The sequence below is a fragment of the Salvelinus fontinalis genome, chromosome 40 (genome assembly GCF_029448725.1).
Source record: "Salvelinus fontinalis isolate EN_2023a chromosome 40, ASM2944872v1, whole genome shotgun sequence".
NCBI classification, from domain to species: domain Eukaryota; kingdom Metazoa; phylum Chordata; class Actinopteri; order Salmoniformes; family Salmonidae; genus Salvelinus; species Salvelinus fontinalis.
This window is the reverse complement of record NC_074704.1, coordinates 3,043,585-3,058,444: the sequence shown is the minus strand read 5'-3', so window position 1 is coordinate 3,058,444 and position 14,860 is coordinate 3,043,585. Positions and strand designations below refer to the sequence as shown.

Sequence of the window (14,860 nt, the reverse complement as noted above, 5' to 3'; positions counted from 1 at the left end):
TTTTATGGATCTCATGTTGCTCTTCCTTCACCGTTTTTGATTTTCTTTTTAAAACTGTTAATTTATCTCATGTTGCTCTTTCTTCCTTCGTGTACACATATAAATCGTTTCTGCTTTCATGTCTGTAGCAGATTGAATCTGAAAAACGCAGCAGATAATTTCAATTACAGACGTGGGAATTGGGGTAAAGGCTGGATTCCCTTTATTTGTCCTTGCGCAAACAAACTCAATAAAGATAGCAGTGGTGGGATATGAACCCACGCCTCCGTAGAGACTGGAGCCTTAATCCAGCGCCTTCGACCGCTCGGCCACACTGCCCTGCTGTAGAAAAAATTCACACTTTCCCATCAGTTACCTAGAGCATCGGCTCTCCCTTGTAACTTTGTCTTCTTTTTAATTTTCTTCTTTAATTAAAATTGTTATGGATCTCATGTTGCTCTTCCTTCATCGTTTTTGATTTTCTTTTTAAAAGTGTTAATTTATCTCATGTTGCTCTTTCTTCCTTTGTGTACACATATAATTCGTTTCTGCTTTTAGGTCTGATGCAGAATGAATCTGAAAAACGCATGTGATAATTTCAATAATAGACGTGGGAATTGGGGTAAAAGCTGGATTCCCTTTATTTGTCCTTGTGCAAACAAAGATGGCAGTGGTGTGATTTGAACCCACGCCTCCATAGAGACTGGAGCCTTAATCCAGCGCTTTCGACCGCTCGGCCACACTACCCTGCTTTAGCAAAATATTCACACTTTCCCATCAGTTACCTAGAGCATCGGCTCTCCCTTGTAACTTTGTCTTCTTTTTAATTTTCTTCTTTTATTAAAACTGTTATGGATCTCATGTTGCTCTTCCTTCATCGTTTTTGATTTTCTTTTTAAAACTGTTACTTTATCTCATGTTCCTCTTTCGTGTACACATATAATTCGTTTCTGCTTTTATGTCTGAAGCAGAATGAATCTGAAAAACGCATGAGATAATTTCAATAATAGACGTGGGAATTGGGGTAAAAGCTGGATTCCCTTTATTTGTCCTTGCGCAAAACAAACTCAATAATGATGGCAGTGGAGGGATTTGAACCCACACCTCCATAGAGACTGGAGCCTTAATCCAGCGCCTTACACCGCTCGGCCACACTACCCTGCTTTAGCAAAATATTCACACTTTCCCATCAGTTACCTAGAGCATCGGCTCTCCCTTGTAACTTTGTCTTCTTTTTAATTTTCTTCTTAAATACATTTTTTTAAGGATCTCATGTTGCTCTTCCTTCATCATTTTTGATTTTCTTTTTAAAAGTGTTAATTTATCTCATGTTGCTATTACTTCCTTCGTGTACACATATAATTCGTTTCTGCTTTTATGTCTGAAGCAGATTGTATCTGAAAAACGCTGCAGATAATTTCAATAACAGACGTGGGAATTGGGGTAAAGGCTGGATTCCCTTTATTTGTCCTTTTGCAAACAAACTCAATAAAGATGGCAGTGGTGAGATTTGAACCCACGCCTCCATAGAGACTGGAGCCTTAATCCAGCGCCTTAGACCGCTCAGCCACACTACCCTGCTTTAGCAAAATATTCACACTTTCCCATCAGTTACCTAGAGCATCGGCTCTCCCTTGTAACTTTGTCTTCCTTTTAATTTTCTTCTTTAATTAAATTTTTTATGGATCTCATGTTGCTCTTCCTTCATCGTTTTTGATTTTCTTTTTAAAAGTGTTAATTTATCTCATGTTGATCTTTCTTCCTTCGTGTACACATATAATTAGTTTCTGCTTTTATGTCTGAAGCAGATTGAATCTGAGAAACGCAGCAGATAATTTCAATAACAGACATGGGAATTGGGGTAAAGGCTGGATTCCCTTTATTTGTCCTTGCGCAAACAAACTCAATAAAGAAGGCAGTGGTGGGATTTGACCCCACGCCTCCGTAGAGACTGGAGCCTTAATCCAGCGCCTTAGACCGCTCGGCCACACTACCCTGCTTTAGCAAAATATTCACACTTTCCCGTCAGTTACCTAGAGCATCGGCACTCCCTTGTAACTTAGTCTTCTTTTTAATTTTTTTTCTTTAAAATCTTTATGGAGCTCATGTTGCTCTTCCTTCCTTCGTGTACACTTATAATTAGTTTCTGCTTTTATGTCTGAAGCAGATTGAATCTGAGAAACGCAGCAGATAATTTCAATAACAGACATGGGAATTGGGGTAAAGGCTGGATTCCCTTTATTTGTCCTTGCGCAAACAAACTCAATAAAGAAGGCAGTGGTGGGATTTGACCCCACGCCTCCGTAGAGACTGGAGCCTTAATCCAGCGCCTTAGACCGCTCGGCCACACTACCCTGCTTTAGCAAAATATTCACACTTTCCCGTCAGTTACCTAGAGCATCGGCACTCCCTTGTAACTTAGTCTTCTTTTTAATTTATTTCTTTAAAAACTTTATGGATCTCATGTTGCTCTTCCTTCATCGTTTTTGATTTTCTTTTTTAAAATGTTAATTTATCTCATGTTGCTCTTTCTTCCTTCGTGTACACTTATAATTAGTATCTGCTTTTCTGTCTGAAGCAGATTGAATCTGAAAAACGCAGCAGATAATTTCAATAACAGACGTGGGAATTGCGTAAAGGCTGGATTCCCTTTATTTGTCCGGTGTCCTTGGTCGCCTTGTTGAGAACCATTACAGTTTTCTGTTGAGAAAAAGTTGCAGCGGTGGACTTTGCACCCACACCTCTGCAAAGACTGGATCCTTAAATCCAGTGCTCTGGACAGCTCGGCCACGGTACCCACTGTTAAAATGGACTGCTGGGATCGACGCACGGCCCAGTCCAACTTTCCTTGTTTCCAATCAAGGCTTTGACGTGAACAACCACCGGTAGGAGGTGCGTCTGCCACCGCGAGAGCACAGGACTTGTTGGCTGATTGGTTAAGGCGATGGACTGCACGCATGAGTTGCAACCCCATCCGTGCAACACAACATTTGTTATTTTCTCCCTTGCATGGTCCTACATGACCGTAAAAACCCTGAGAAAAAGCAGAACATGTGATAGCTTGCGCAAACAAACTCAATAAAGATGGCAGTGGTGGGATTTGAACCCACACCTCCGTAGAGACTGGAGCCTTGATCCAGCGCCTTAGACCACTCGTTTTTTCCATTTTCTTCTTTAAAATCTTTATGTATCTCATGTTGATCTTCCTTCCTTCATCTTTTTTGACTTTATTTTTTATATAAGAAATTTGAAATTATTTATTTTTGAGCAATTATATTTACTTTTGATACTTAAGTATATTTAAAAACAAATACTTTTAGTCTTTTACTCAAGTGGTATTTTAATAGTTAACTTTCAATTTTAATTGAGTCATTTTCTATTAGGGTATCTTTACTTTTACTCAAGTATGACAATTGGGTACTTTTTCCACTACTGTTTAACATTGAGCTCAATTTTTTTTACTACATAAACCTCTTGACTCTGTAATTGGCAGTGTAGAAATCGCCATAACCCATGTGTAACCTACAATATTGTACTGTATTACATTTTAGTCACACTTAAAGTTAATATACCATCCACAATGGTTGAATTTGTTTGGTGACAACAATGTTACAGACAATAAACATTGTAGGCTTCAACATGGAGCACAACATTACAGCCAGATAATACACTAGCTATATTATAGGAAGTAGGATATTTCATTTATTTATGTTTGAAATTGTGGAAACATTTGTATACCCATAATGCAACACACTTTGAAGACGGTGATGTTAGTCAATGTCTTGACAAAAGTGATCCGTTCGAACGCGCCCACTGATAACTAACGCAAGATTTATTATTGCTGTTGTTTCTAACGGCAGCTAATGATGCACAGTGGAACAGAACAAAGGGGGTGGGCAGAGCGAAGCACGAACTTGTGAGATTCTATTGGCGTGTTTTAGCATGTATTTGCATATTTCCAACGTTCACGTGAACGTTGCATTCGACAATTTGAAGACGTTGTTCTGATAACGACGTTGATAAGATGTAATGAAAAAAATTCACCACCTCATGAATGTCCCTGGCAGTATTTTTTCCACCATGTCAGAGAAAACCCTGTTGATGACTGTAAAAAGGATTTGATTAATGCTATTTCATGTTTTTGTATTGTGTTAGCCACTAGTGGACGTTCATTGTTACGCTATTTATTGTTACGCTATTTATTGTTACGCTATTTATTGTTACGCTATTTATTGTTACGCTATTTATTGTATTGACCGAGCTGTTATTTTTTATATTATCTGCTTCAAGGAATTAATATGAATTTGCCTTCAAATGTTTATGCAGATGTGCAGTATTTACATTTTCACTGCACTAATCAATCAACGCCGTCTTATCTTTGTACGTTTCCACATAATATCAAACTTCAATTTAAATAAAAAAATAATAATAACGTTTTGTCTGAAAATATTTTTCTCAACGTCTTTACCCACTCCAGTCAGCAGATGGCGTTCTGAGTCTCAGGTGATGCTGCCAGAGTGTGACGTATAATCTAGTGGACAGGAGGACGCTTCTTCAACAATAACAAGTATAGTCAGCCAGCTTCGTAGCCGACATAGGCAAAAAACATTACGTCTCTTTAGTCTGTTTTGGTATATATTATTCAGTGTGTTTTGAACATACTTCTGTCTTATCTATTTACGTTGTTTGTTGGGTAGATGGCTTGCTAAGTTAGCAGTAGCACTAGGCTGTTTGCTAATGCTAACTATCTAGCTAGTTAACATCCCCGACCATGAACTCACTAAACTACTACCCCGGTGCTAATGAAGAGGAGGTCTGCTGGACGGAGAAAGAGGGTCTCGTGAAAGAGGAAAAGGAAGAGGAGGTTGTCACAGTAAAAAAAGAAGTAGAGAGTGAGACTGTTACAGTGAAAGAAGAAGAAGTTACAGTGAAAGAGGAGGTTATAGTGAAAGAAGAGGAAGAAATTACAGTGGAAGAAGAAGAAGCTTTCAGAGTGAAAGAGGAGGATGCTGTTTTTGGAGTGGAGGAGGGGGAGATTACTGTGACGTTGAAAGAGGAGGATGCTGTTTTTGGAGTGGAAGAGGGGGAGATTACTGTGACGTTGAAAGAGGAAGATGAAGATACGGAAGATCTGATTAATACTAGTAAGTAATGTTACGGTCTTAGAAACAGGGGCACAAACTCTTCAGTTGTTGAAGATTGCCTTGGTCACATGGTTGAGCTATAGAAAGTTTCAAGTATTTATCTGAAAACATGAAAGTGCTTTATGGGAAAACCTACCCTGAAGTTGGTTTGAGGTGTTTCGGTCACATTGTTTAGGAGCTATTGAATTTTAAGTACTTAAAAAAAAAGTATATTTAAGTATATATTATATATAATTTAAATATATGAATATATGTATATAATCATTTAAATATGTATATATATATATATATTCTACAAATGTTGCTAAAATGCTATGAGAAAAGTTGCACACCCTTTGGTTGTCTACTTATAATAGGAATAATGAACAGTTGAAATAAAGGCTGATAGGTCACGTGGTTGAAGAGCTATAGACATATTTTAAATATTTATATCAATTGTGTTCTTTATGAGAAAACCAAAAGGGTGTGTAATATGTGTCCCTACCCTGTGATCAATCCAACGTTGGTTTGGGGTTTCTAGGTCACATGGTAAAGTTGAGACTCGGAGCTAGAAAATGGTATATCATACACTGCAGTTGAGGAACAACTTTGAGAAAATGGCCCCTTGAATGTTTTGGTACACCAACTGGAGAGCTCGTCTTTGTCTACACCCTTTCAGCATCGTTCACACCCTCTTAAGCCTTAGCCCCACCCATCTCTTTAAGGATTCACATGTGAGGCCATGTGCTAAACAGAGTGAGTATGGTAGGGTAGTAAACAACCAAAGATTTCAAGACTAAAGGCTGGTTTATACTACGTCTATCGACATGTCTGTAGACAGTTGTCGCAGGGACATCATGAACATTCTATTGTCATCAAACGTGTTGTCGTTTAAAAAAAGTATAAACACAAAAACGACAGGCTGCATGACATCATCAGTCTGGTGGTCCAAAATAGCATAACGGGTGTATTTTAACACCAACAAACCCATATGTTTAAAAACGAATTGGAAATATACTAATCTGTCAAACCAGGTGACTAAAACAAACTTTCTAAACAACGTTTTGGTTTGTTTCTGGTTTGTTAGCTGGCTATCTAACAATAAGTTAGCCGGCTATCTAACAATAAGTTAGCCGGCTATCTAACAATAAGTTAGCCGGCTATCTAACAATAAGTTAGCCGGCTATCTAACAATAAGTTAGCCGGCTATCTAACAATAAGTTAGCTGGCTATCTAACAATAAGTTAGCCGGCTATCTAACAATACATTAGCCGGCTATCTAACAATAAGTTAGCCGGCTATCTAACAATAAGTTAACCGGCTATCTAACAATAAGTTAGCTGGCTATCTAATAATAAGTTAGGTGGCTATCTAACAATAAGTTAGGTGGCTATCTAACAATAAGTTAGGTGGCTATCTAACAATAAGTTAGCCGGCTATCTAACAATAAGTTAACTGGCTATCTAACAATAAGTTAACTGGCTATCTAACAATAAGTTAGCTGGCTATCTAACAATAAGTTAGCTGGCTATCCAGCAATAAGTTAGCAGGCTATCTAACAATAAGTTAGCCGGCTACCTAACAATAAGTTAGCCGGCTACCTAACAATAAGTTAGCCGGCTACCTAACAATAAGTTAGCCGGATATCTAACAATAAGTTAGCCGGCTATCTAACAATAAGTTAGCCGGCTATCTAACAATAAGTTAACTGGCTATCTAACAATAAGTTAGCCGGCTATCTAACAATAAGTTAACCGGCTATCTAACAATAAGTTAGCTGGCTATCTAACAATAAGTTAGCCGGCTATCTAACAATAAGTTAACCGGCTATCTAACAATAAGTTAGCCGGCTATCTAACAATAAGTTAGCCGGCTATCTAACAATAAGTTAACCGGCTATCTAACAATAAGTTAGCTGGCTATCTAATAATAAGTTAGGTGGCTATCTAACAATAAGTTAGGTGGCTATCTAACAATAAGTTAGGTGGCTATCTAACAATAAGTTAGCCGGCTATCTAACAATAAGTTAACTGGCTATCTAACAATAAGTTAACTGGCTATCTAACAATAAGTTAGCTGGCTATCTAACAATAAGTTAGCTGGCTATCCAGCAATAAGTTAGCAGGCTATCTAACAATAAGTTAGCCGGCTACCTAACAATAAGTTAGCCGGCTACCTAACAATAAGTTAGCCGGCTACCTAACAATAAGTTAGCCGGATATCTAACAATAAGTTAGCCGGCTATCTAACAATAAGTTAGCCGGCTATCTAACAATAAGTTAACCGGCTATCTAACAATAAGTTAGCCGGCTATCTAACAATAAGTTAGCCGGCTATCTAACAATAAGTTAGCCGGCTATCTAACAATAAGTTAGCCGGCTATCTAACAATAAGTTAACCGGCCATCTAACAATAAGTTAGCTGGCTATCTAACAATAAGTTAGCTGGCAATCTAACAATAAGTTAACCGGCTATCTAACAATACATTAGCCGGCTATCTAACAATAAGTTATCTGGCTATCTAACAATAAGTTAACTGGCTATCTAACAATAAGTTAACCGGCTATCTAACAATAAATTAGCCGGCTATCTAACAATAAGTTAGCTGGCTATCTAACAATAAGTTAGCCGGCTATCTAACAATAAGTTAGCCGGCTATCTAACAATAAGTTAGCTGGCTAGCCAGTTCAAATAATGACTATATCATATAGCTGACAATGTCTTAACTTTAGCTCATTTGTAATAATTATTACAGGAAAATAAGCTTGCAACAAGATCATTATTTGCAAGTTATTTACAAGTTAATGGCGAGCTAATTACAGTAAATAGCATATGATTGTGAGTATGACGAAATAAAAGCAGGGTATTCTACTGGAGAATTTTAGAACTTGGACACTGTCTTGTTGGCCTAACGTTATATCCTTATTTGATTTTGGTGCAGGTCATGTTGTTGTTCTGTCTCTGGTAAACACACACTATATCAAATAAAAGAAACATTTATTTGTCACATGCACAGGATACAGAATGTGTAATTGCTACAGTGAAATGGTTACTTGCATAGTGGAGTCATTTGTTTTAGATTGTGAACCATAATCCCAACTCATAACTTCGATACCCTGCATGAATCTACAGGTAACTAAAGTGAACCACCTAGGTTCAATCTTAGCTAGCGGCTCTGAGATTCTAATAATATTTCTACACAGATCATACACGTAACGTTAGCTAGCGAGCCAGCTAGCTTCAGCTAGCTAGCTAACAGTGTGCTTTAACTAGAAATGAAAACGACTTTCAGACAAAATTAGAATTGTATAATATCTGAAAATGTAGCTAGCTAGACTCTCTTACCCATATACATGGATGAAGGCTTCTCCCTCTCTGTAACAGATGGTTTGTCCTTAGTTTGAAGTTGTAATCCGGAGGCCTTCTGTGTTCTCTTTTTGACTCCCTCCGCATTCACAATCAAATGTCTGAATTTTCTCCATCTTCTTTGCTATGATTATCTGCTTCCACCGGGCATTCCACTGATTTTAAAACTCGGGTAATAAAAAAATTAAAAAAAAGCAGCTTAAAAAAGTGATTACCTACACATACTGAGCAGCTCATGTTATAGACAGAAGCGTGCTAGATGGCAGACCAATCAGAACTCATCTCTCGGCATGTCCAGCCCATCAATTATCTCAGCCAATCGTGGCTAGCGGGAAGGTTCATGACTTTTTACATTGGCTAAACCAACTAGGATCGTAATTTTAACAATATTATTAGTATTTACAGGTGGCATACAAGTTTGTTATTAAGGCAGGTGAAAGTTCACATGTTCCAGAAGGCATTTCTGCCTAAAAACACATTTTGATTAAAAAATATATATGTTTACGTTAAAAAGCCTCTCCTGTGAAGTAGTGACGATCGACATATGCCTAGTTTCCTGAAACAAATCACATATTTAATATTTTTTTTTTTCATAGAGCTCTACTTATTTTTATTAATGTCAGTTTGTCTTTGATCAGCACCCTGTTTTTGTTTAGTTTTTTGGGGGTAAATACAGTCACCGGAATTATTCCTCCACTTGCAAATAATAAAACTATCTCTGGGCAAGAAAAGTCAAGATCTGTTGTTGCCTCCAACCGCATAGCCAACCTCACACCACCAGTCTTTATTAAGAGGGCACAACAGCGCCTCTGATTCTTAAGGATGAAGAAAATTCGGCATTCCCCCGGGTCCTCTCCAAAATGCTACTGTTGTACCGTCGAAGCGTCCTGACCTGGCTGCATCACAGCCTGGTACGGGAATTGCTCCGCCACATGACCACAAGTCCCTTTTAAATGCACATTAGCGTTCCAAAATACGTCAATACACTCTCACAGCTGTGATATGCTGACTGCACAAGCAGACAGGACTTCCGGTTTCTAATTGTCCTGAATAAATGATCCACTTTTCACTACGTTCAGCCCCCATAATAGGGAAACAATATGTGATTATGTGATATGTGATATTATTGTGATATGAGCCATCTAGTGTAGCGTGGCCGACTTCGAATGCAACAGCTAATCATTCTCAAATTCATTAGAGGCTAATTAATTGAGTATATATACCAAATCTGGAGTCAATCTGACTTATGGTTCATGAAAAGATTTTTCAAGTATTTTTTAGCATTATCATTAATTAGCATTAGCATATGTGGTAACGTGCATCCATAGCTGGTTCATGAGAAGATTTTTTCAAAAATGTTTAGCATTAGCATTAATTAGCATTAGCATATGTGGTAACGTGCATCTATAGCTGGTTCATGAGAAGATGTTTCATATTTCTTTAGCATTAGCATTCATTAGCATTAGCATATGTGGTAACGTGCATCTATAGCTGGTTCATGAGAAGATTTTTCAATTTTTTTTAGCATTCATTAGCATTAGCATATGTGGTAACGTGCATCCATAGCTGGTTCATGAGAAGATTTTTTCAAAAATGTTTAGCATTAGCATTAATTAGCATTAGCACATGTGGTAACGTGCATCTATAGCTGGTTCATGAGAAGATGTTTCATATTTCTTTAGCATTAGCATTCATTAGCATTAGCATATGTGGTAACGTGCATCTATAGCTGGTTCATGAGAAGATTTTTCAAGTTTTTTTAGCATTCATTAGCATTAGCATATGTGGTAACGTGCATCCATAGTTGGTTCATGAGAAGATTTTTTCAAAAATGTTTAGCATTAGCATTAATTAGCATTAGCACATGTGGTAACGTGCATCTATAGCTGGTTCATGAGAAGATGTTTCATATTTCTTTAGCATTAGCATTCATTAGCATTAGCATATGTGGTAACGTGCATCTATAGCTGGTTCATGAGAAGATTTTTCAATTTTTTTTAGCATTCATTAGAATTAGCATATGTGGTAACGTGCATCCATAGCTGGTTCATGAGAAGATTTTTTCAAAAATGTTTAGCATTAGCATTAATTAGCATTAGCATATGTGGTAACGTGCATCTATAGCTACAGTGCGGCCATATTTAAATGCAGCAACCAATTTCTTCTCAAATCCTTTAATGACTGATGTTATGAGTCCAAAGACCAAATTTGGAGGGAATCTGACTTAGTTTATGAGAAGTAGATTTGTTTAATGATTTATTTTAAATCATTAGCGTTAAATAAGAAGTAAATGGTTAATAGTTTCTTTCCTTTTTTTAACATATCAATGCCAAACTTAACATGGTTCATCGTGGTAATGGATTTGACGACCCTAAAATATTTCAAGTTCATAGGCCCCTTTGTAGAGTGGATTTATGAAGGATTTCAATGGGGAAGTTGAAGAAGAAAGAGAATAACAATGTGGGTTCTCGGAGCTTCGCTGTGATTCGCTGTCATTCTAGGCACATCATCATCATCTGTTGATGGATTCACTCTGGATAAGAGTGTCTTCTAAACGACTAAGATGTCAAAGTAAAATGTATGTGGAGGTTTCATTCAGGTCTCTCTGTTGAACTAAATATTCTGTTGAACTAAATACTCTTGTCTTTGGCAGGAGAGAGACCAGACTCTCACTCTGACAGCAGCAAGAGTCCCTCGGAGGAACCAGACCCACAGACGTCCAAACGAGCGAGACGACGCCGCTGCTTCAGCTGTGGGAAGAGTTTTACTAAGTTACGGAACCTAAAAAAGCATGAGAGGACACACACGGGAGAAGAGCCTTTCCAATGTTCCCAGTGTGGAAAGAATTTTATTCAGTTAGCGAGCCTGAAAAGACATAAGAAAATACACACAGGAGAGAAGCCTTACCACTGTTCCCAATGTGGAAAGAGTTTTAGGTTGTTAGGGAGCCTTAAAGAGCATGAGAGAATACACACAGGAGAAAAGCCTTTCCAATGCTCTCAGTGTGAAAAGCGTTTTACCCAGTTAGGGAGTCTAAAAGATCATGAGCGAATACACACAGGAGAAAAGCCTTTCCAATGCTCTCAATGTGGAAAGTGTTTTACTCAGTTAGGGAACCTAAAAGATCATGAGAAAATACACACAGGACAGAAGCCTTTCCACTGCTCCCAGTGTGGAAAAAGTTTTACCTACTTAGCGCATCTGAAAAACCATGAGAAAGCACACACAGGAGAGAAGCCTCACCTCTGCTCCCAGTGTGGAAAGAGTTTTACACAGTTAGGGGACCTGAATAGGCATGAGAGGACACACACAGGAGAAAAGCCTTTCCAATGTTCCCAGTGTGGAAAGAATTTCACCCGGTTAGGGAACCTAAAAGAGCATGAGAGGACACACACGAGAGAAAAGCCCTACCCATGCTCCCTGTGTGGAAAGAGTTTTACCCAATTAGGGTATCTGAAAAAACATGTGACAACACACACAGGAGAGAAGCCTCACCTCTGCTCCCAGTGTGGAAAAAGTTTTACCCAGTTAGGGGACCTGAATAGGCATGTGAGGACACACACAGGAGAAAAACCTTTCAAATGTTCCCAGTGTGGAAAGAATTTTACCCGGTTAGAGAATCTAAAAGAGCATGAGAGGACACACACACAAGAAAAGCCTTTCCAATGTTCCCAGTGTGGAAAAAGTTTTACCCGGTCAGGGAACCTAAAAGAGCATGAGAGGACACACACCCGGGAAAAACCCTACCAATGCTCCCTGTGTGGAAAGAGTTTTACCCACTTTGGGTATCTGAAAAAACATAGGAGAACACACACACAGGAGAGAAGCCTCACCTCTGCTTCCTGTGTGGAAAGAGTTTTACTAAGTTAGGGGCCCTGAATAGTCACGAGAGGACACACAGGACAGGATAAGACTTTTCACTGTTCCCAGTTGGGAAATAGATTTGACTGGTTAAGGCATCTGAATAAGCATGAAAGACGACATACCACTGCTCTCACTGTGCAAATACATTTTCCCGATCAGGGGAATACACACCAGATAACTTTTCTTGCCCAGAGAGAGTTTTAATAATGCCGGCGACTATATAAATATTTACAAAAAAAATAAATAAAACAGGGTGTTGATCAGAACCAAACTGAACTGACACGAGAGAATTGAGGAGCTCTGTTCTGATGTCTGATGTTTTTGACTGAGAATTTGTGTTTTTGTTTATGTCACATGAAATCAAATTGTTTATATGGGTGATTCTCATGAAACCAGTTTTAAACACGTCTGTAGAAAACGTAGTTACAAAACCATGATGCATCTGCAAAAATCAACTATCATTCTGAGGTCTAAGTTTAGGCAAAGTGTCTTCAGGAGGCTGAAGAAATTCGGCTTGTCACCAAAAGCACTCACAAACTTCTACAGATGCACAATCGAGAGCATCCTGTCGGGCTGTATCACCGCCTGGTACGGCAACTGCTCCGCCCACAACCGTAAGGCTCTCCAGAGGGTAGTGAGGTCTGCAGAACGCATCACCGGGGGCAAACTACCTGCCCTCCAGGACACCTACACCACCCGATGTCACAGGAAGGCCATAAAGATCATCAAGGACAACAACCACCCAAGCCACTGCCTGTTCACCCCGCTATCATCCAGAAGGCGAGGTCAGTACAGGTGCATCAAAGCAGGGACCGAGAGACTGAAAAACATCTTCTATCTCAAGGCCATCAGACTGTTAAACAGCCACCACTAACATTTAGCGGCCGCTGCCAACATACTGACTCAACTCCAGCCACTTTAAAAATGGGAATTGATGGAAATTATGTAAAAATGTACCACTAGCCACTTTAAACAATGCCACCTAATATAATGTTTACATACCCTACATTACCCATCTCATATGTATATGTATATACTGTACTCTATATCATCTACTGCATCTTGCCATCTTTATGTAATACATGTACCACTAGCCACTTTAAACTATGCCACTTTATGTTTACATACCCTACAGTACTCATCTCATATGTATATACCGTACTCTATACCATCTACTGCATCTTGCCTATGCCGTTCTGTACCATCACTCATTCATATATCTTTATGTACATATTCTTTATCCCTTTACACTTGCGTGTATAAGGTAGTAGTTGTGGAATTGTTAGGTTAGATTACGTGTTGTTATTACTGCATTGTCGGAACTAGAAGCACAAGCATTTCGCTACACTCGCATTACCATCTGCTAACCATGTGTATGTGACTAATAAAATTTGATTTGATTTGATTTGATTTATTTTCAATACAATTTATTTTCGCCTGAATTTTGTACATTTTCAACCCTAAATCTAAGAAATGCATCCGGATTAAATTCTTGGGTCATTTTATACTGTTTTACTTTAGAAAAAACGATTTTATTTCAAATAAAACCCAAAGTATTTTGCTGTAGTTTGTCCATAAATCATAAAAATTGTATATTAGTTGAAGTTTACATTATACTATAATATTTATTATGTACAAACACAGTGTCTGTGGACATGTTGGGGAAAAAGTCTGATTTAATTTTAAACATGTTTATTTTCAGTGTTACTTAACTCAGACCTTTACATTACAAGAGCAATTTAAAAAAAAAAAAATATATATATATATATATATGTATTAGAAATGGATTAGTTTATAACTGTTATGGTCATTAGAACTTTGTGGAAATGGTGGTAAAATGCATAATATCTGATAATTTTTTAAAATAATTATAATTATGAAATAAATAAGTACAAATTCTAATCTCAGCGATCCTAGAGGACATTTCATGACAAATGACACTTGAGGAATGTTGTGTTAAAATATGACCTTATTCTAAGACAGAGAGAGCTACTATGGTGTTTTCATCCAGAGAGCTACTGTGGTGTTTACATCCAGAGAGCTACTGTGGTGTTTACATCCAGAGAGCTACTATGGTGTTTTCATCCCGAGAGCTACTATGGTGTTTTCATCCAGAGAGCTACTGTGGTGTTTACATCCAGAGAGCTACTGTGGTGTTTTCATCCCGAGAGCTACTGTGGTGTTTTCACCCAGAGAGCTACTGTGGTGTTTACATCCAGAGAGCTACTGTGGTGTTTACATCCAGAGAGCTACTGTGGTGTTTTCACCCAGAGAGCTACTGTGGTGTTTACATCCAGAGAGCTACTATGGTGTTTTCACCCAGAGAGCTACTGTGGTGTTTACATCCAGAGAGCTACTGTGGTGTTTTCATCCAGAGAGCTACTGTGGTGTTTACATCCAGAGAGCTACTGTGGTGGTTTCATCCAGAGAGCTACTGTGGTGTTACATCCAGAGAGCTACTGTGGTGTTTTCATCCAGAGATATAATCATGTCTAAAATCAGATTTAAAAAGGTAAAATAGGTATTTT

At 38.3% G+C, this 14,860-nt stretch overlaps 1 protein-coding gene and 6 non-coding genes across 7 annotated transcripts; 1 reads left to right on the top strand and 6 right to left on the bottom strand.

Moving 5' to 3' along the window:
* Nucleotides 1–236: 236 nt before the first annotated feature.
* On the bottom strand, nt 237–318 carry trnal-aag (transfer RNA leucine (anticodon AAG)). Its single transcript has one exon. It is a non-coding gene; the product is annotated as a tRNA-Leu (tRNA).
* Nucleotides 319–644: 326 nt separating this feature from the next.
* Nucleotides 645–726, bottom strand: trnal-aag (transfer RNA leucine (anticodon AAG)). Its single transcript has one exon. It is a non-coding gene; the product is annotated as a tRNA-Leu (tRNA).
* Nucleotides 727–1,056: 330 nt separating this feature from the next.
* Nucleotides 1,057–1,138, bottom strand: trnal-aag (transfer RNA leucine (anticodon AAG)). The gene has a single exon. It is a non-coding gene; the product is annotated as a tRNA-Leu (tRNA).
* Nucleotides 1,139–1,474: 336 nt separating this feature from the next.
* trnal-aag (transfer RNA leucine (anticodon AAG)) lies at nt 1,475–1,556 on the bottom strand. Its single transcript has one exon. It is a non-coding gene; the product is annotated as a tRNA-Leu (tRNA).
* A 336-nt stretch (nt 1,557–1,892) lies between these two features.
* trnal-aag (transfer RNA leucine (anticodon AAG)) lies at nt 1,893–1,974 on the bottom strand. The gene has a single exon. It is a non-coding gene; the product is annotated as a tRNA-Leu (tRNA).
* A 277-nt stretch (nt 1,975–2,251) lies between these two features.
* trnal-aag (transfer RNA leucine (anticodon AAG)) lies at nt 2,252–2,333 on the bottom strand. The gene has a single exon. It is a non-coding gene; the product is annotated as a tRNA-Leu (tRNA).
* A 2,183-nt stretch (nt 2,334–4,516) lies between these two features.
* Nucleotides 4,517–14,089, top strand: LOC129839628 (gastrula zinc finger protein XlCGF26.1-like). The gene is made up of 2 exons (XM_055907154.1): nt 4,517–5,123; nt 11,122–14,089. The coding sequence occupies exons 1-2, from the start codon at nt 4,751–4,753 to the stop codon at nt 12,336–12,338; spliced, it is 1,590 nt and encodes a 529-aa protein (XP_055763129.1). The 5' UTR covers nt 4,517–4,750; the 3' UTR covers nt 12,339–14,089.
* The last annotated feature ends 771 nt before the right edge of the window (nt 14,090–14,860 follow it).

Excerpts from the sequence above, each read along its gene's own strand:
- LOC129839628 (XM_055907154.1), top strand. The coding sequence starts at position 4,751 with ATGAACTCACTAAACTACTACCCCGGTGCTAATGAAGAGGAGGTCTGC. Across the intron at positions 5,124-11,121 it reads GGAAGATCTGATTAATACTA|GAGAGAGACCAGACTCTCAC; the intron begins GTAAGTAATGTT and ends TGTCTTTGGCAG.